The sequence below is a fragment of the Primulina tabacum genome, chromosome 7, assembly GCF_025594145.1.
Source record: "Primulina tabacum isolate GXHZ01 chromosome 7, ASM2559414v2, whole genome shotgun sequence".
In the NCBI taxonomy this organism is placed as follows: Eukaryota; Viridiplantae; Streptophyta; class Magnoliopsida; order Lamiales; family Gesneriaceae; genus Primulina; species Primulina tabacum.
Window position 1 is genome coordinate 34,933,000 of NC_134556.1, and position 20,908 is coordinate 34,953,907.

Sequence of the window (20,908 nt, forward strand, 5' to 3'; positions counted from 1 at the left end):
TCAAGATGATCTACACACGCTTAACAAATTATCAGATCGATTTAGGATCATTTCGTGCATCTGTTTTATTCTCACTCATATCGTGTTCTCGTGAGCTGAATTGAATAGTCACAAATTTGTAACGGTATGAAAATTCCATTTATGAATAGATGGTTGTTGTTGAGTTCAGGTCTGAAGGTTGTTGAATCGAACTGAAGTAGGTTTTGTACAAGAGTTGTAATAACCAAATCTTCTAGTGAAATATTTTTGGAAACAGTGATCGAGTTCCCGACTCTCTTTATTTCCAATCATTCACTTACATGATATGACATTTTGTGTATATCTTATTCATTTTGTATATAGAGCTGTTTCCGCACCTACTTACTTTATTTGCTCATAAAATAATTTGTATTTAATCAAATCAAATTAGTAAAAATATGACCTCTTAATCGATTATATTTTTTTAAATAAATAATATATAAAATAAGATTTTTTTTCAAAATATCAAATATTTTTTTTAAAAAATATTATAATAAACCGGGTCCGGCCCATGAGGAACCTGGGGACGAAACAACACCCTGCAATTATAACAAATAATATTGATAAAAAAGAATAATAAAATAATATAAAATAAATTAACAATAACAATGATAATTTAAAATTTTAAAAAATCAATTAAATTTAAATTTTATAATTGAAATTCAAATCCCGGCCCCTCCCATTTTATGTAATATTTTTTAAAAAAAATTGTTTTAAAAAATCCCATATATCGACTAAACCATAAATCTACTAGTAGAAATAATAAATCATTAGTTTATCAATGGATTAATAAATTTTAATTGTAAAATTCAAAATATCATTAGTTTATATAATAATAATAATAATAATAATAATGCAGAATAAGAAAACAGTATCAAATCTCAGTGCCTCTACAACAAAACGAATGAAGTTGCTCGAAACAGAAAAAATGCAGACCACAAATATCAAGATTTTCGTCGACTCTTTGTCTGAGTACTCCTTGATTTGCATGTTTCATCTGGTAGAGTCCAGATAATATCATCGAGATTGCCGCAGAATTTCTTGTAAAACTGCAGAACAAAAAAGTTAATTGTTTTTCATTGTTTTCTGCTATCCATAAAAAAAGCAAGTCATGAATGCATGAGATGAGCAATTAGCACCTTGAGATATTCATCAGCTTCTCCGGCGGCTTTCTGAATGTCAACCATGATAAATGTGGGAGCTATTTGAAATATCTATGAAAATTTACACGGTGAAACAAAATATATTAGGAAAACAACCTACGTACATGGATCTCCTAGTTTATTCTAATATCTGATTTCGAAATTCGAACAATCTGATTCCAGAAATTTTTTATTGTGAAACTGTTAAGTTCAATGAAGAGATCAAGAAAAACGACCGAATACAGGAATTTTTTCAAACCGTGTAGAAGGAGCACATGCAAATTGGCTTTCAAGAGAGTCAAGAAAAGAGAGACTCCCCGTGGTGGTCAAGCGATGAGAATGAATAACCTTACCTCCATAATTGCTGAGAAATGTGAGGTCCTGTTTGCAGAAAGGCCTTCTACTCTCATCTAAAATAGAACAGTTTGAAGTTCAATCGATCCACGAAAGCAAGAAATGGATTTTTTTAGGGGAAAAAATATGAAAGTAACAATGTGACCCTTAGTAGATATACCTTATAGTTGCGTATATGTGTCTTAAAGCCCATTGATTGTGCAACGACTTCCATGCTTGACAAAACAACCTTAGCCTCTTTTTGCGAAACAAATCTAGTCTGATGCTGCAGTGACTCCTGATCAAAGCAAACAAGATATGAAAAGGTATAACAATAGTGACATATTTAGTGAATACAGAATGGTAAAACTTGCAAAAAATAATTGTGCTCCAAAGTGAAACATAACTGCATTAAAATACAAAACAAATTGCTGCACTTTCTTTTGGATTTTCCTCTATGTTGCTGTAAAACGCACATTGTACTTGATAAGAAGCATTTCAAGAAATGCAGTTTAACTTGGAAACTATAATAAATAATAGTCTGTTTTCTAGAGTTTAAACATGATCGCCATCTCTTCATATAAGTGAAAATACTTTGGAATAAATATATCATGATAACTCTAATGATAATGCGTTTGGTTTCACAATATGTTATTTAATTTATGGCATAAATCTTCTTCAGGAACTCAAAAAACAACAATACCTAACAAATTTGGAAAACATTTGAAAATCTCTCACAAAATTTTGGCGTTGAAATTAGTAGAAAGGACAACCATACACTGTCAAATATTTTACCTTCCTGCGGTCAAACAATGATGCCAAGTTTAATCCTTGCGACAGAATAATCATATCAAATGCATTGAGAGTAAGAGGCCCCATATCCTCATGACTTTGTTGCTCAGTAGGCAATTCTTCCTACAGAACAACATGTAGCCGCTCTTGAGAAATAAATAAAACAGACAGAAATATCAAAGACAATATCACTTGTGCTTTTTACTAAGCAAAACTCTATACATTCACAGAAGGATCATCATGTCTGGTGCAAATAGAAAGCCACGATTTCAAAACATCATTCAATAAATCACACGTCAACAATCACCTCGGGTCCTTTTCACATGTTTTATGTGCAGTGACAATACTTTCCGCCCTCATTCTGCAAACTGGATAAATCTTTTGTTACATGGAGTTTTATTTAAACTAGGAAAAGTATTTATTCACTTTTTGAACTTACAAAAACATGTTTACTAATCAATCATAAAAAATGGATGGGTACTTGCGAAACCTTTTAAATATCTTATACAAACTATGAATCATGCCAACTTGGTCAAGCTTAAGAATACTACAATAACTGTGTTGTTTTGTGGGTTATGTGACATGAACGGCAAATCAAAACCTTGTATTTGTACTTGTAACTATAATCAAGATCAGTTCTTATATGGAAAACTGTTTGTTATATTTAGCAGAACGCTCATGAATCTAACATAATAACATTTAATGCTGGACCAACAGAGAATAAGGGATCTGTCCCATCCATTCACACGAAGAAGGCCAATAAGCATTGTATAATTGTCACTCGTTTCATTCTAAAGAGGCTACCATATATAACCCTTCTAGAGCATATTTTATCATATAAGCCAATAAATTGTAAACAAGTATCATCATAAGGAGAATTTTTAGTGTTTTAACAAATATCTACAACAACAAAAAGCAGCCAAAGCCTAACATGCTTCTCAACCAACTTAAATTTGCATACAGCTGTAGCATTTCTAATAATTTTCTGCAATTATCAGATACAAAGTGACAACAACTTAAAGAACCACTGACCTCTGGATCATCAAAAGCTGCATCAACATCATCTAAATCAATGTCTTCAATTTCAGGAAGTTTGACCGGAATATAATTCCTTTTAAACCACTCATCATTTCGGATCTCTTCAATTTGAATGCGCTGCACAAAATTATTCACACAAGGAAATGAAGAGTTAATGGTGCCCAAACATACTTTCTTCAAATTTACAAAGAACAAAGCACATATTCATGGTTATGGGTGAACAAACACTTAAATTTGGTTTGTGATAAGTACTTCATGTTTAGAAAAGCTCGGTAGCTTTATAAACATGTGGGAAATACACAAGTTCAAGCGTAAGAATCTTCGCAACCATATTTTATTTTCTAATCTCATCTTCCTACTGTAAGTCTCAGTCCAGCAAAATGATAAACTAAAGCAATTGCAACACCTCGATAGGTGACATGTGAAGTTGCATATGGATCATATAACTAACAACATGAGTATTTATCAAGAAAAGGACTTTGAATTAAGAATGAATAACCAAGGGGCCATAAAGAATCTTAACCCCAGAACTCAGCTTGATGTACTATGATAAATAGATATAACTTAGAAAGCAGAAAAAACTCACTGTTTCAGGATTCGGGTCTAAAATTCGATGGATCAAGGACTTCGCTCCAAGTGGGAACCAGGATGGACAAGAAAACTCTGCTTTCTCGATCTGAATAAAGTATTTAGAGAAGTTATAATAGAAATAGAGTATGTGGCATTACAATTCCTACACACACCAAATATTCAAAGCCCTCGCATGTCATGCATGGTATCTTTTTTATAATTATTCCTCTACAAAATAAGAGTAATCTATATAGACGTGATAACATTGTGGCTAATACCTTGCCATAAAGTGTTGTAAGATCGATCTCATCAAATGGAAGATACCCCGCCATCAGAACATATAGGACCACGCCACATGACCATGTATCGGCACAAGCACCGTTATAACCCTTATGACTAAGAACCTGCAACACAAGAACCAAATAGAACATAAACATATCTCGAAACATGATAGTTAATTGAATCAGACAAAAAATCTCAACAAGTCACCTCTGGCGCGACATAATTAGGAGTACCGCAGGTTGTCCGAAGGAGGTCGACTCCCTGCGACAAAATATTGTCATCAGCACCATTTATATCATTTTCATGTGTTCAACTTTGCTCATTTACAGATAATAATTAGCAAAGATCTCACTTCTGCAGGTATTGCGCTGAGCCCAAAATCAGAGATTTTAAGATTTCCTTGTGAATCTAGTAATAGATTTTCAGGCTGCAAGCAAGTAACACGGAAGTGAATTCTCAGTTCAATGAGTAACTCTTAAGGTTTCTTTTATACATGTCCAAGAACACCTTTAAGTCTCTGTGATAGACTCCCTTGCTGTGGCAAAAATCCACGCCATCAATGAGCTGCTGGAAGTATCTTAGAGACTCAGATTCACTGAGTCGCCCATGGTGAACCTAGATCATAGATTTTGTATAAAAATTATCACAAGACCACATAATGTTCCGAAGCAATTGCTCTCAAAGTGAATGGACTCACAATTTTATCAAACAATTCACCACCAGTGATAAATTCCAAGATGATGTAAATCTTTGTGCGGCTTGCTATGACCTAATAGGAACAAAATTCCAGTAAGTCAGCTTAACCAATCAGTGAAAAACTATCCAACAAAAGAACCTAAAAGATTCTCTTTCCAATCTTATTGCAAAACAACTTAAAACTTATACTCTTGAATTTAAGCCATGCCTCGTGTAATCGAACAACATGTGGATGTCTAACACGCTTCATTATAGATATCTCTCTCTTTATCTGCAAGATGATATCGACAATCTGGTTAATCATAAATTTTAGATCAGCTAACTGCAAAATCTTTAGGGGCATTCAAAGCGAAAACATAGCATAACTCCAGTCTGTGCACTAAATTCTATTTAGAGCCCAGGTGTGTACTAACTTGTGGAAATCAAACCTACGGGCAACTTTGACTAGAATTCTGAAAATCTCCGAGTCACGAAATTCTATCCAAATTTCCACGTTAACACTCCAAATTCAAATAAGAAATTCTCAACCCTCGGCAATTTGATATACGGAAACAAAAGATAACCAGAAAGGAATCATAAACAATGAAAGAAACACTAATTCTGCCAAAACTTCTCCTCCATTTAGCTCATAGCAACACTGCGACAATTCCTTTCTCTTGAGTCCCAAACTCCATAAAACCTCAACAAAAACTAAAAAAACACAAACAAACGAAAAAACTTGAACGCACCCAGTTCCTTCCAGACTCCAACCAAACCAATTTCGACAAAACATAAAAAATATATCCCGAAGAGTATAAAAACCGACCTGATCAACCATCTTATGTTTGATTATGGTGGAGCGATCGAGCACTTTCATGGCCACACTTTCTCCGGTCTCTGTATTCTGAGCAAACTTCACTTTTGCAAATGTTCCTTCTCCAATTGTCCTCCCCACCTCATACTTCCCAACTTTTCTTATCACCATTTTTTCACCTTCTTCAATCACTGTGTTTTCACCATCGATTTCTCAAATAACCATTTTTTCACCTTCTTCAATCACTCTATGTTTTCACCATCGATTTCTCAATAAGAAAACATATGTTCTTGTATAGGCCGCAAGAAAACTAGCCGCTCACGCTTTGGATCTTTGATGACTTTATACCAATTCCCAGAAATATAAATCGAATTCCCAAAGTGGGTTCCGGAAAGAAAGGATTAAAAGATAAAGTTAAGCAGTTCAAAATGGAGATGGCGATTGACACTGGACCTCCATTCAGTAATGAGTGGAAAATGGTTTAATATTGCTACCTTTTCGACAAAAAGAAAATTCTCCTACTGTTATTCTTGTGATAAATTTTAGTAATTCCAAATGGAAGGATGGCAGTGGGCTGAAGTTTGAGTGGGCAATCGGCGGCTCAGCCGCACTTTTGGGCCGCGCGCAGGGTGGCGTATTAGGGAGTAGAACCCATACTTAATAGCTGCTGTGAGCTAGTGTTAAAATTTATGTATACACATATATTTAAAAAACGATATGATTTTTAAATATATGTGTATACATAAAGAAATCGTTTGATACGAATAATAAAATATTATATTATTACATGTTTTTATTTTATCTCATGTTTGACTCAGTTTTACGATAATTAGAGTCAAATATCATCTTATTATCTATATATTGGTTTGTCATTTATATAATTGTATGACTGAATGTTTACCGCTTTACCAAAAGCTATAACTAATGATAATTATGCAACTCAAATATTTTAAACCGCACAGCAGCTCAAGCACCACGGTTCGATCGCTCTACCAAACATGGACAATTATTGCACCCAACAATCTCTCTCCCAATAATTGCACTTCTTGCAATCAATGATAATCGAACCCGTGACATTGGTTCTGATACCAATTGTAGGATCGAATGCTTACCGCTTTTACCAAAAGCTATAGCTAGTGGTAATTGTACAACTCAAATCTTTTAAACCGCACAGCAGTTCAAGTACCACGGTTCGATCGCTCTACCAAGCAGAACAATTATTGCACCCAACAATAATATATATAATTTATTGTCTTCGATGAATATTTTAAAAAAACATTATAAATACATTTATTTTTTTGAGATTTATCATTAATATCTCTAACGACGTATTTGGTAGTATTATATGCATAATCGGTATGACATTGAAACTATTCATAGGAATAGTCATTCCATTTATTTTTAATAAAGAATGTTCGCTCTTCCTTTTTTATATTTATAAAATGTTATTGTTATTTATCTTAACTATTCTAAATATATATCTTCATAATAATAATAACAGTAATAATATTTTAATAATAATAATATTTTATTACGATAATAAATAAAAAAATTAAAATACCAAAATAATAATATTATCAGACAAATCATTATCATTTATATATAATAATGATAATATTAATAATTAAAATAATAACTTAAAAATCACATAATAATAATAATATAAAAATATATAATAAAAAATTAATTATATAATAATAATTATTATAATATTTTGTTAAATGACATTATTTAATAAATAAAATGCTATTTATAAATTAAGATAAACATTTATATTAGTTCGATGATAACAATAATTTTATAATAATTAACAGAGTATCAATATTTATAATTTATTATTTTTTAGTAACAATAATAAATATTTTTGAGTATTTTGAAATTTAATTAAGAAATTATTTAAAAATTAAAAATAATTTCATTACATTCATATTTCTGTTTTTCGATATCAATTGTTTGAATGAAATAAACATATCATTTTATTCTTATTATTATTTCATTCAAAAGTTGATTTTATTTATACCTAACAGTCGTGTCCTAAGAAGTTGAGATCGAAGTTTGTTGGGAGAGGATATTGCTCATGAGATTTATCTATTTATAGGAAGAAGAATTAATTGATATTGGCTAGTTTTATTTGCTTTTTGAAGATGATAAAAATTTGTGTGAGACGGTCTCATGGGTCGTATTTTGTGAGACGTATATCTTATTTAGGTCATCCATGAAAAAATATTACTTTTTATGCTAAGAGTATTACTTTTTATTGTAAATATCGGTAGATTTGACCCATTTCACAGATAAAAATTCGTGAGACCGTCTCACAAAAGACCTACTCTTTAAAGATTAAGATCTCACACAATAAAAATAATTACATTCATATATGGGAATAGAGTGACAACTGATTGAAAAAAAGTCAATAAGTGGATTATATAATATTTATGTTTTTTAATAAACTATTTTTAATATTAATTTTCATATGGATACACACACATTAGCACCCACATTGTGTGTATTAACTATAGACTATGTCATAATCTGTATATTAATTAAATTTAATTTTTTCATAAATATATTACAAATTTTATTAAACATTTGTGAATTTTATATGAAAAATTAAACCATCACACATCTAATACATCACCCAAATAAAAATAAATATCAATATTGAATAATTTTTTTAGACATGAGAACGTACATTCGTTATTATTCAGTGCATGCTGTATAAATTTCCAGACTACTTATCATTACCGATTGTACATATAACACGTGTTTCAACAACATGTATATAGAATATATTAATATAAATGAATGATCACAAAAATTCTTCTGAGACTGTCTCATGAGTCAATTTTGTGAGATGAATCTCCGACCTGACTTAATTCATGAAAATATAGTTTCTTGTATCAAAAATATCATTTTTTATTATAATTACTAATCCAGTCAACCCTTGTCATTAAACTTCTCAAAAAGATATACTTACTTTTATTATATGTTTTGATGAGTTCTAGCTTGTTATTATTTTAATTTAATAACGTGGACAAGTCATTGGCTTTTTGACACCCAAAATAATATTTCAATTGAAAAGTCCGACAAACAAGGAGAAATGTTTTTGTGGCGATATGATGTTGATTAGCCGGCAAGTTTGGTATTCCTACTCATATCAATTTATTTTTCTCAAATACGAAGATCTTGATTTAACATAAATAAATTTGACCGAAAATCAGATTTATTATATATATTAATTACTATGCACACGCGATGCGTGTGTACAAATTTTTTTTATTATTATCGATAGACTAAAGTGGAATTCGACAATTTATGGAGTGACTAAATTGATATTTGAATAGTTGAAATAAAAAAATAAAAATAAAAGTGTGTGTTGAATTTTTTTTAAAAAAACAAAATAACAAAAAACAAAAATGTAGTATTAATATCATATACGAGTAAAATTGGAAGAAAAAGTGGGTATCCTCCTAGGTAGTTATTATCATGTGTTCAACCTTAATAGAATAGAATATTATATATATATATATATATATACCATTATTTTAAGTTAAATTAAGTAAATTTTTGGTATATTGATGCAATTTTTTTGATAATTCAAAAAGTATCATTTAACCAGTCAAATTCATATATTATACTTGTCTCTTCATTCTATCTTGAGGAAACTTGAATGATAGCTAAGATAATTGTATAATCTAAATGATTTGACTGATTTCAATATAATTACTAAGCTTGTTCGGAAGTAAAATATAGATTGTTCCAATTTATTTCCTAAAATTTACAAATCAATAATTCTTTCAATCAAAGTAAAAAACTAAAATGAGTAAATTATACAAGAAACTATGAAACTGTTGAAAAATATATTTAAAATGTGAGTATTGAATATTTGAATGTTGAATATTTGAATGTTGAAAATATGAGTTGTAAATATTGAAAATTAGTGTGTGATGATGTAGGTAATGATGTATTTTATTTTTGGATTATTTGTAAAGATTTCCTATAAATAGATCTCTCATTTGTGAAGAAATCACAATTGAGTAGAGAGAAAAATATTATAAAGTGTGTAGTTTGGTAAATTTTGAGAGTTTGAGATTTTTACTTTTTACCATAAATATTTACTTTTTTACAACACGTTATCAGCACGAAACTCTAAAAGTCCTACATACTTTTCCAAGCTCCAAACAGAAGAAAAAGATAACAAAAATAATTATATTTATTTTACTGTTATTTATTTATTGTGTATTTATTTAATATACAATATAATGTTATTATTAGAAATAATAAAAATAAATTTTTCATAAACTTGTTATAAATCCTGGGAGAATGTTAAGACGACATCCCACACTCCCGGTAAGGGATACGACAAGTATAAAAGCCTATAAGGTTTTTAAACAAAATAAATTATGACACTCATTATAATATTATGATATGATATACATAATTATTTAAACATGTCTAATATTATATATATCATATTATTATCATAAAATTATACAAATACATACCTTTATTTTTTTTGTACCCCAACGGTCATAAATGGTAAACAACGGCTATTTTTTGCCCTATAAATATGATCTCACAAACACATTCCATCACTCCAACTTTCTCTTCTTCTCTAAAAATTATTCATCATCAAATTTTTCGAAGAAAAAAGAAGATGGCTTTCTCAAGGTTATTTTTAATTATTTTGGTTATCATACTCACGAGTCTTTTATTTATCGGAGAATATCCTCCTCGTGTGTTTTCTTTATTTTTACAAATACTTGTACTTGTTGTTTATCCGTTACTTTGTATTGCAATAATTATTAACTAATAAAATGCATCGTAATTTTTTTTAGTACCACCATGTCAAATTTAACAAAGCTCGAATTTGTTGCGCTCGACATCACGGGAAAGAATTATATGCCATGGACTCTAGATGTAGAAATGCATCTTGAGTCATTGGGTCTAAGCGAGACCATTAAAGAAAATGGCATATGCACGTCACAAGAAAAGGCAAGAGCCATGATATTTTTGCGTCGACATCTCGACGATGGATTGAAATGTGAATATCTGACTGAAAAAAATCTCATGGTTTTGTGGAAGGGATTAAAAGAAAGATTCGAACATATAAGAGAAGTTATACTTCCGACCGCCCGGGATGAATGGAATACATTGAGATTCCAAGACTTTAAAAAAGTCAGTGATTACAATTCGGCGATGTATAGAATAATCTCGCAATTAAAATTTTGTGGACATGAGGTCACAGAATCTGAGATGCTTGAAAAAACATTTTCCACGTTTCATGCATCAAATATTACTCTACAGCAACAATATAGAGTACGTGGATTCGCGAGATATTCTGAACTCATCGCCTGTCTTCTTGTGGCGGAAAAAAACAACGAGCTATTAATGAGAAATCATCAGTCCCGACCCACTGGATCAACAGCATTTCCAGAAGTAAATGCTGTAAGTAAAAATGAATTTAAACCTGGAAACCAAAATCAAATTCAAAGACAAGGTTTTGGTCGAGGTCGAGGTCGAGGTCGTGGACGTGGACGTGGACGTGGAATTGGCCGTGGTCGTGGTCAAGGCCGTGGTTTTGAAAATAATTGAGATAGTTATTTTTATAACTCATCTCAAAAGAACGTCCCAAACCATCCACAGAAAAGGCATCATGAGAATACAAGTGTTAATGAGAAGCACTCAAAAAGATATGAAAGTTCTTGTTACAGATGTGGTACTCCAGGACATTGGTCCAAAGTTTGTCGAGCCCCTGAGCACCTTTGTAAACTTTATAAAGAATCATTAAAGGGGAAAGAAAAGGAGACCAACTTCACTGAACGCAGTGACCGTTTGAGTGATTCAACTCATTTTGATGCTGGTGATTTTATGAATGATTTCTCTGGAAATGATCAATATGTTGGTGGGATAGAAATGAACAATATTGATGCTGCAGATTTTCTCAACGATTTCTCTGAAAATGAACAATATAATGGTAGAATATAAATGTACAATAATCTATTTTTCATGTATTCATAGAATAATGTTTTATTGTATAATTATGATTTGTGTTATATTTAAATATATATTGCAAGTAATTTATTTCATTGCATATTTTTTTGAAGTTCAAATATGGAAAATGCTATGAGCAAAGCTGAAGTTTGCATACCCGATAGTGGTACAACGCACACTATCCTCCGAGATAAAAGATATTTCTTGGAACTAAAACCAACAAAAACAACGGTGAATACAATATCAGGTCCTGTAGACTTGATTAAAGGATGTGGTAAAGCACAATTTTTGTTACCTAATGGTACAAAATTTTTGATCAATGATGCTTTATATTCACCACAATCGAAAAGAAATTTGTTGAGTTTTAATGATATATATTCCCATGGGTATGATACTCAAACAATGAATGAAGGGAATGAGAAATATATGTGTCTTATCACATATAAATCAGGAAAGAAATATGTGATTGAAAAACTACCAATGCTCCCTACTGGATTGCATTATACACATATAAGTCCCATTGAATCAAACATGGTAGTTGATAATTCTTCGATATTAACCAATTGGCATGATCGATTGGGACATCCTGGTTCAACAATGATGCGAAGAATTATAGAAAATACACATGGTCATCCACTGAAAGACCAGAAGATCTTTCAGAATAATAAGTTTCAATGTAAAGCATGTTCTCTTGGAAAACTTATTATAAGACCATCACCAGTCAAAATCCAAACTGAATCACCAATGTTTCTTGAACGTATTCAGGGTGATATTTGTGGACCAATCCATCCACCATGTGGACCATTCAGATACTTTATGGTATTGATTGATGCCTCCAGCAGATGGTCACATGTATGTTTATTATCAACTCGAAATGTTGCATTTGCAAGATTACTTGCTCAAATAATAAAATTGAGGAATCAATTTCCCGATTATACAATCAAGAAAATTAGACTTGATAATGCTGGTGAATTTACTTCCCAAACTTTCAATGATTATTGTATGTCTATGGGAATCATTGTTGAGCATCCTGTTGCTCATGTACATACACAGAATGGATTGGCTGAATCATTGATTAAACGTCTGCAAATGATTGCTAGACCAATGATAATGAAAACAAAGCTCCCTATTTCTATATGGGGACATGCAATTTTACACGCTGCTTCATTAATTCGCATCAGACCAAGTGCATATCATAAATACTCCCCATTGCAGCTTGCATTTGGTAAAGAACCAGACATTTCTCATCTGAGAATTTTGGATGTATGGTGTATGTGCCTATTGCACCACCGCAACGAAAGAAAATGGGACCTCAAAGAAAGGTTGGAATTTATATCGGTTATGATAGTCCATCAATCATTCGATATATTGAACCTCAGACAGGCGACGTGTTCACAGCACGTTTTGCTGATTGTCATTTTAATGAGGAAATCTTCCCAATGTTAGGGGGAGAACAGAAACATACCGAAAAAGAAATTACATGGTATGTATCATCATTGTTACATCTGGATCCAAGAACAAAACAATGTGAAAAAGATGTACAACAAATTGTACACTTGCAAAGAATAGCAAATCAAATACCAGATGCATTTGCAGACACAAAAGGGGTAACTAAATTATATATACATGCTGCAAATGCCCCTGCTCGAATTGAAATTCCAAAGAAACAAATGGAAGATACTCATGATGTCATTAAACGCCTGAAGCGTGGAAGGCCAGTCGGTTCCAAGGATAAAAATCCTCGAAAAAGAAAATTCATAGAGAAACACGATGATCACAAAATAAAGAATGACGTTTCTGAAGAAACACATGATGATCACAAAATAGAGAATGGTGTTCCTGAAGAAACACATGATGATGAAAATGTTCTGTCAGAACCACAAACTGACGAGAATAATGAAATCTCTATCAATTATATTAATACTGGAAAAATATGGAACCGAAAAGATATAGATGAAATTGATGATATATTTTCTTATAATGTGGCAATCGACATCATAAATGATAACGAAGATCATGAACCAAAATCTTTTGGTGAATGTAAAAATCGGCAGGATTGGATAAAATGGAAAGATGCCATCCAGGTTGAATTAAATTCGCTAAATAAACGTAATGTTTTTGGACCTATAGTCCTTACACCTGAAGGTGTAAAACCTGTTGGATACAAATGGGTTTTTATTCGAAAGCGAAATGAGAAAAATGAAATAGTAAGATATAAAGCTCGACTTGTTGCACAAGGTTTTTCTCAAATGCCTGGAATTGATTATGAAGAAATGTATTCTCCTGTGATGGATGCAATTACGTTTCGGTATTTGATTAACTTGGCGGTATCTGAAAATTTAGAAATGCGTCTTATGGATGTTGTTACAGCTTACTTATATGGATCACTTGATAGTAATATATATATGAAAATCCCTGAAGGATTTAAGATGCCTAAAGCACAAAGTTCAAAACCCAGGGAATGTTATTCTGTGAAATTACAAAGATCATTATATGGGTTAAAGCAATCAGGTCGAATGTGGTATAATCGACTAAGTGATCACTTGATGAAAAAGGGATATGTAAATAATTCAATATGCCCTTGTGTTTTCATTAAGAAAACAACATCCGGATGCGTAATTATTGCTGTATATGTTGATGATTTAAACATCATTGGAACGAATAAAGAAATTCAAGAAGTTGTGTCATACTTAAAGGAAGAATTTGAAATGAAGGATCTTGGAAAAACCAAGTATTGTCTGGGTTTACAAATTGAACAAAAAGAATGTGGAATGTTTGTTCACCAGACAAATTATACAGAAAAGATCCTTAAACGTTTTAATATGGATAAAGCAAATCCTTTAAGTACTCCAATGGTTGTTAGATCATTAAACATAGAAAAGGATCCATTCCGTCCATGTGAAGATGATGAAGATATTCTTGGTCCAGAAGTACCATATCTAAGTGCCATCGGTGCCCTTATGTACCTTACAAATTGTACAAGGCCTGATATATCTTTTGCCGTGAATCTGTTGGCAAGATTTAGCACATATCCAACAAAGAGACACTGGAACGGAATTAAACATATATTCCGTTATCTACGAGGAACGACAGACTTGGGACTTTTGTATTCAAAAGATGCTAATCCAAGTATAATTGGTTATGCTGATGCTGGATACTTATCTGATCCACACAAGGCACGTTCCCAAACTGGATATGTATTTACTCGTGGAGGCACTGCAATATCTTGGCGTTCTCAGAAACAAACGCTCGTAACAACTTCATCAAATCATGCCGAGATTATTGCACTACATGAAGCAAGTCGTGAATGTGTGTGGTTAAAATCAATGACCCAACATATCCAAATTTCATGCGGATTATCATCTGATGAGAAGTCTGTGATACTATATGAAGATAATGCTGCATGTGTTGCTCAAATGAAAGAAGGATACATAAAAAGCGACAGAACTAAACATATTCCTCCTAAGTTCTTCGCATTCACCAAGGAGCTTGAGAAGAATAGATGTATTGATGTTCGTCACATTCAATCAAGTGAAAACTCATCAGATCTCTTCACAAAGGCACTTCCTACGTCAATATTCAGAAAGCACATATATAATATTGGGATGCGCAATCTACGAAATTTGTGAAGAATTGTTCGTGTCAACATGAGGGGGAGTTTACGTGACTGCACTCTTTTTCCCTTACTATGGTTTTTATCCCAATGGGTTTTTCCTAGTAAGGTTTTTAACGAGGCAGTATAAAAACACGTAATGAAGACAATCATTATGATCATCATCACAAGGGGGAGTGTTGAAAAATATATTTAAAATGTGAGTATTGAATATTTGAATGTTGAATATTTGAATGTTGAAAATATGAGTTGTAAATATTGAAAATTAGTGTGTGATGATGTAGGTAATGATGTATTTTATTTTTGGATTATTTGTAAAGATTTCCTATAAATAGATCTCTCATTTGTGAAGAAAATCACAATTGAGTAGAGAGAAAAATATTATAAAGTGTGTAGTTTGGTAAATTTTGAGAGTTTGAGATTTTTACTTTTTACCATAAATATTTACTTTTTTACAACAGAAACAAGTAATGAATGCAAATTTAGAGGACAAATTGTATATGCAGAACCCGTGAGATGTCCACAAGGACAGAAGCCTCTCATTTGCTCAACTATTTGATAACCCATATAACCATTTCTTCAAGATTACAGTAACAACTTATTGAATATTTAGGCGCAGAATGTATCAAACAAGACCGCCAAAATCTCCACAACAACACTCTCCATCAAAAAATTTGTGAAGTCGTTTACTATCTCGAATAATAATAGTCCGGGACGTCAATCTTGAGACGACTTTTACAAAATCGTGGCAGTTCCTACACATGCTAATATTCTTAACAACACGAATTTGTGTTGCATTTGATGTGTTGAGCAATCCAAAGGCAACAGCCAACTTTTCACTGTGATGAGAGGGATGGACCGTGGTTTCTTCGGTTTCTTCGTCTACCATTTGTGGATTTGTATCCACCTCGTACCCTAGAGGTCTTGCTCTATCGAGCAAGTCATCCAAAAGGTTTGTTACATCACTGGATCGACTTTTTTTACCACAATTCTTGAACGAGTAAACCTTGTTTCGAATGGTAATCCAGCTCCAGTCATTTAGTTTCTCAACCTTTTCCTCTCTCATCATCTTTCTCAACCTAGACACATCCTTCCATCGGCCTGCTGATATGTATAGATTTAACAGTAAGTGACACGTCTCTGAATCTCTTGGTTTCATTTCAAGTAATTGTTCAGCAGAATAAAAGCCCAGTTCGGCTTTCCCTTGACTTCTGCAACCTGCTATCAAAATCGACCATAGAAACTCATTGGGAGTTAGATTGTTTTTCTTGATAAAATCAAATGCTTCTTCAATACGACCTAACCTAACAAACATATCAATCAGACATGCATGATGGTCCATCACAGGGTTTATTTTATACTCATTTCTCATCATATCATAATAAGCTAACGCCTCGTCAACCATTCCAGCTTGGCTACAGGCAGAGAGAACACCAACGAAAGTGATCTTGTTTGGCTTAGCTCCAACAAATCTCATGTCCTCGAAAAGGTGCAACGCCTGTTGTGACCGTGCATGTTGTGCAAATGTTGTGATCATGGATGTCCAAGAAATTAAAGTTCTTTTCGGCATCTCCACAAAAGCTTTAGTTGCTCCATTAATGCTTCCACATTTGTTATACATGTTAACTAGGGCCGTTCCCAACACCACATCTGACAAAAATCCTGTTTTTATCGATTGAGCGTGAACTTGTTCACCTTGCTCCAATGCCACCAAACTGCTACATATAGTTAATACACTTGAGAGAGTATACATATCAGGTTTCATGCCAGATTTGTTCATTCTATCAAAAATTTTAAGGGCTTCGGTTCCCCAGAAGGAGGCTGAAAGGCCATCCTCCGCTAGGCTAGTCATTTTTGCGTGACCGGCAATCATGGCATTCCATGTGACTAGGTTAACTTTGTTAATTCCATCAAATACTTTTTTTGCCTCACTGATGCAGCCATTTTTCAAGTACAAATACATAATCGAATTCCTAACGTGTAAATCAGATTCATATCCAAGTTTAATACTCATTGAATGAACCTGAGATCCCATGCCCAAAGCCTGCATCGTGCAGCACAAACTCAATATGCTGGTCAACGTGATCTCGTTAGGCTCCACACCCTCATCAATCATCTGAGCAAACATATCAACTCCCATAGCCGAATCGCCATTGTTTCCACAAGCAGATATAATGGCAGTCCAAGAAATCACATTCTTTTCCTCAATCGAATTAAACGCCTTGATCGCCATAGACAAACTACCACATTTGGCATACAAGCTACACAGTGCATTCCCGGAACTGGAATCACCCTCAATTCGATACTTTATGATATACCCATGAATCTGCTTCCCCAAATCAATATTAGACAAATACGAGCAAGCATTCAAAACAATTCCTAGAGTATAGGCAGTTGGATACCCTCCAGTCTCCAACATTTTCTTGAAAGCACCAGCAGCAAGCAGAGGCTGTTGATTATGAGTATATCCGGACATCAATGAAGTCCAAGAGACAACATTCCTTTTCGGCAAGTCATCGAACACCTTTTGCGCACTTTCCATCCTCCCGCATTTTGCGTACACGTTTATAAGAAATGTAACGAGGAACAGTTCTTGGTAAAGCCCAGATTTTATTATGTGGGCATGGATAGACTCAGCTGCTGAAACATAACTATTGTCTATACAATTTTGCAACAACGGGACGTAGGAAGATGACTCAAGCTTCACGTAACCTTCTTTAACCAATGAAATTGATTCTCTGAACTCAGTACTCAATTCATCAAAATCCTTTTCCAAGTCTTTCGTGCTGTACTGTTTCTACACAGAAGAACACCGGAGGTAGAAGCATAAATTTGACAACCAACTAACGCATTATCAGAAGATACAACCCGTTTGACATAAACAAAAAAAAAAGAAAGAAAAAAGAGAAAGATCGTACCTTTCCAAATGGAGTGGAAAGAGAAGAGTGTTTCTTCAAATCTGGGTCCAGTTTCATAGTGTTGCCAACCACAACTGAAGGCAGGGAAGCCATGAAACTGGATTTCTTCGCAGGAATAGTACACGTATATGATCACATTTTCACTTCGTTTGTGATAGATGATGATATTTGGCGTGGGTAGAGTAATCCCTTATCTCTGTATGCTTGGATGAAATTTAGCTGTGAATTGATGGTTGAGTAATCACTTATCTGTGTGTATTTATACCATCAACTTCACGTCAATACATACATAAATGTCAAATCTAACACTCAATACATATTAATGAATTATTACTAATATTCCCTTTACTTTTCTCAATTAATCTTCCATAGCAATGCTTTAATTTTGAATATTTATACATTTTAATATTCTATTATAGGTTCTGAATATTTGAACATTTCTAATGATTATATAATAAATTTATAAGAATAATATAATTGTTTTTGATAATTTATTTGATGATATAATATTTGTTAATATAAAATATATAATAAACAAACAAAAATTAAAGCATCATTTCTACAAAATTCTTAAAGATCGGTCTTATTCTTTTCTATCGTCTATCATGTCTCTAATAGATAAAATATTACTCATTAAAATTTAACGTCATTTTTTTCCGGCACATCTGACCAGCCAGCATGTCCCAGTATGAACCGTTAAGATCTAACGCCACTCTTTTATGGCCACCTAGACAACCAGATTAAGCTGCGTAATGTTAACAATTTGAAGTATGAGAACATCTCAGGAGGTCATTTATCTCAGTACTACTCTCACTCATACACGCTTAACCTAACATTCCACCCTAAAAATATAAAAATATGTTTATTGGGATACTTGAACTCATGATCTCGTTTTAATATCAATTGTTAGGATCAAATGATTACCACTAAACAACTATAGTTGTTAGCCAATTATTTCCTTATAATAGTCACAGTGCAGAGCGTAAACTATGGCTATCAACATGTACCAACCTCATATGTCTATGCAAGTTATAAATCCATGAATTATGTTATCATATCATGTTATAAAATCTTCTTTCAGTTTCAATTATAATATATAAAATCACTTCGAGATTGATTATGATCCAAAAATACAATAAAAACAAATAACATAATCAAATATTCTTATAAACAAAATGCAATATTGGAAAAATTAAAATATAGATGTTTTTGGGTAGGATCCCATGAATTCTAACTAAAATAAGAAAGAAAAAGAGGAGAAAACCCTATCGAGTTCTTGTTCTTGTCTTATTCTCTTGCTCTCTGATTTCTCATCTTGCTTGGTGGCTGCTTTTGTGAGTAAATAAAAAATGGTGTAAATATGATGATTCGTCTCTCTATTGTGTGTTAGGGCTCTCATATATATATATATGTGCGTATATATATATGTATATAAGAACTAAGACTCTAAAAAAGGCAAAAAATCCGTGTGTATGTAAATTTCCATATTATTATCGCCCTAGCACGATCTTCACTATCCGTGTTCTTCACTTTTGCCCGGATGCTCTGGGGCAATCAGAAATTATTGCCGTTGTGCTCTCGCTTCTCTCCAGCTTCACACTTCTTCTTGTTTGTGTATTGGAGCAGTCAAAACCAACCGTCCCGGCACGTCCTCTTCTGTCCAAGAGTTCATCTTTTCGCCTTAATTCCATCTTTTTGGCATTTTTTCCTATAAAATGATCAAACACCTGAAACATGATCATATGTATAAATTAACAACAAAAATGTATGAAACGCAGACTTCACACACAAACTCATGCAAAAATAAACTAAAAATAATACAATAAAATATGAAGAAAAAAAACCTATCAGACTTGAAAATAGGAATATACATTTTGAGTATATATTTTTTGAATATTAATTTGTTCAAAACGATTTATTGTGAAGGAAAATTTAATTATTTAATGTTGGTAGTAAAGCCCATATAACATATGTAGGGAGAAGAGGGAATTTTGTTCCACATTGAAAATTATGACTTCCACATCTTCATTATATCATTTTGTGTGCTGGGTTATTGTTAGTTCAAGTAAGTCATGCCAAGCCAAGTCAACCGAGGGTGAGATAAGTGCAACGCACCGACCAAACCCGTGCAAATGGTGTATTTATGATGCACTTTTCACTTTGCACGTACACATCCTCGTGATGAGTCTTTCTTTATATGACTAGAAAATGGTGGTTCGATGACGTGGAGGGTGGTGACATGGCACATGGTACAATAAGCGTAGATGTGGAGGTGATTGGATGCAAGGGCGGAGCCACATGGTTCTTTACCCGGGATAAAGCCCGGGTGACCCAATTTTTGTTTTAAAAAAATGTATATGTAAATTTTGTATACATTTGAATAATATAATATTAACCCGTATATATCAATTTAAAATATTAAAAGATTTTAGAGTTTAAAATTTCAGCCCTATCTAGCTCCGCCACTGACTGGATGATGTGACAGTCGACCGGCTGCACTAGGACGAGTGATGTTGCAACGTGGATTGTGAGCTAGAGGGTCGTGATGAATGGTTGTGATGTTCGAGAGTTGGTGCAACCACGACCTTTGAATGAGATCGAATTGGCTAAATTGATCTAGATCAAGAAGATGAAATATGTACCATTAGATCAAGATGGAAGATTGAGATTTGCTAGATCTAGAGTGTATCCAATGAATGTGATCATCTTGAAGTGATGTGAT

At 32.9% G+C, this 20,908-nt stretch overlaps 2 protein-coding genes across 4 annotated transcripts; both read right to left on the reverse strand.

The window, feature by feature from the left end:
* Positions 1-838: 838 nt before the first annotated feature.
* Positions 839-6,342, reverse strand: LOC142551449 (CBL-interacting serine/threonine-protein kinase 8-like). 2 transcript variants are annotated; one of them, XM_075660688.1, is made up of 14 exons: positions 5,677-6,342; positions 5,061-5,142; positions 4,873-4,944; positions 4,683-4,790; positions 4,528-4,602; positions 4,383-4,436; positions 4,172-4,297; positions 3,910-3,999; positions 3,318-3,440; positions 2,289-2,408; positions 1,675-1,791; positions 1,514-1,570; positions 1,158-1,232; positions 839-1,067 (listed from the first exon to the last, which is right to left on the reverse strand). In XM_075660688.1, the coding sequence occupies exons 2-14, from the start codon at positions 5,097-5,099 to the stop codon at positions 963-965; spliced, it is 1,161 nt and encodes a 386-aa protein (XP_075516803.1). In that variant the 5' UTR covers positions 5,100-5,142; positions 5,677-6,342; the 3' UTR covers positions 839-962. The 2 variants fall into 2 exon arrangements, with proteins under 2 accessions (XP_075516803.1, XP_075516802.1); XM_075660687.1 differs by having other exon boundaries at positions 5,080-5,142; positions 5,677-6,340.
* Positions 6,343-9,382: 3,040 nt separating this feature from the next.
* LOC142551450 (pentatricopeptide repeat-containing protein At4g14850-like) lies at positions 9,383-18,432 on the reverse strand. Of its 2 annotated transcripts, none has more exons than XM_075660690.1 (3): positions 18,187-18,432; positions 15,725-18,059; positions 9,383-9,501 (listed from the first exon to the last, which is right to left on the reverse strand). In XM_075660690.1, exons 1-2 carry the CDS (start codon positions 18,277-18,279, stop codon positions 15,894-15,896), a joined length of 2,259 nt encoding a protein of 752 aa, XP_075516805.1. In that variant the 5' UTR covers positions 18,280-18,432; the 3' UTR covers positions 9,383-9,501; positions 15,725-15,893. The 2 variants fall into 2 exon arrangements, with proteins under 2 accessions (XP_075516805.1, XP_075516804.1); XM_075660689.1 differs by having other exon boundaries at positions 9,384-9,501; positions 15,725-18,065.
* Between the last annotated feature and the right edge of the window lie 2,476 nt (positions 18,433-20,908).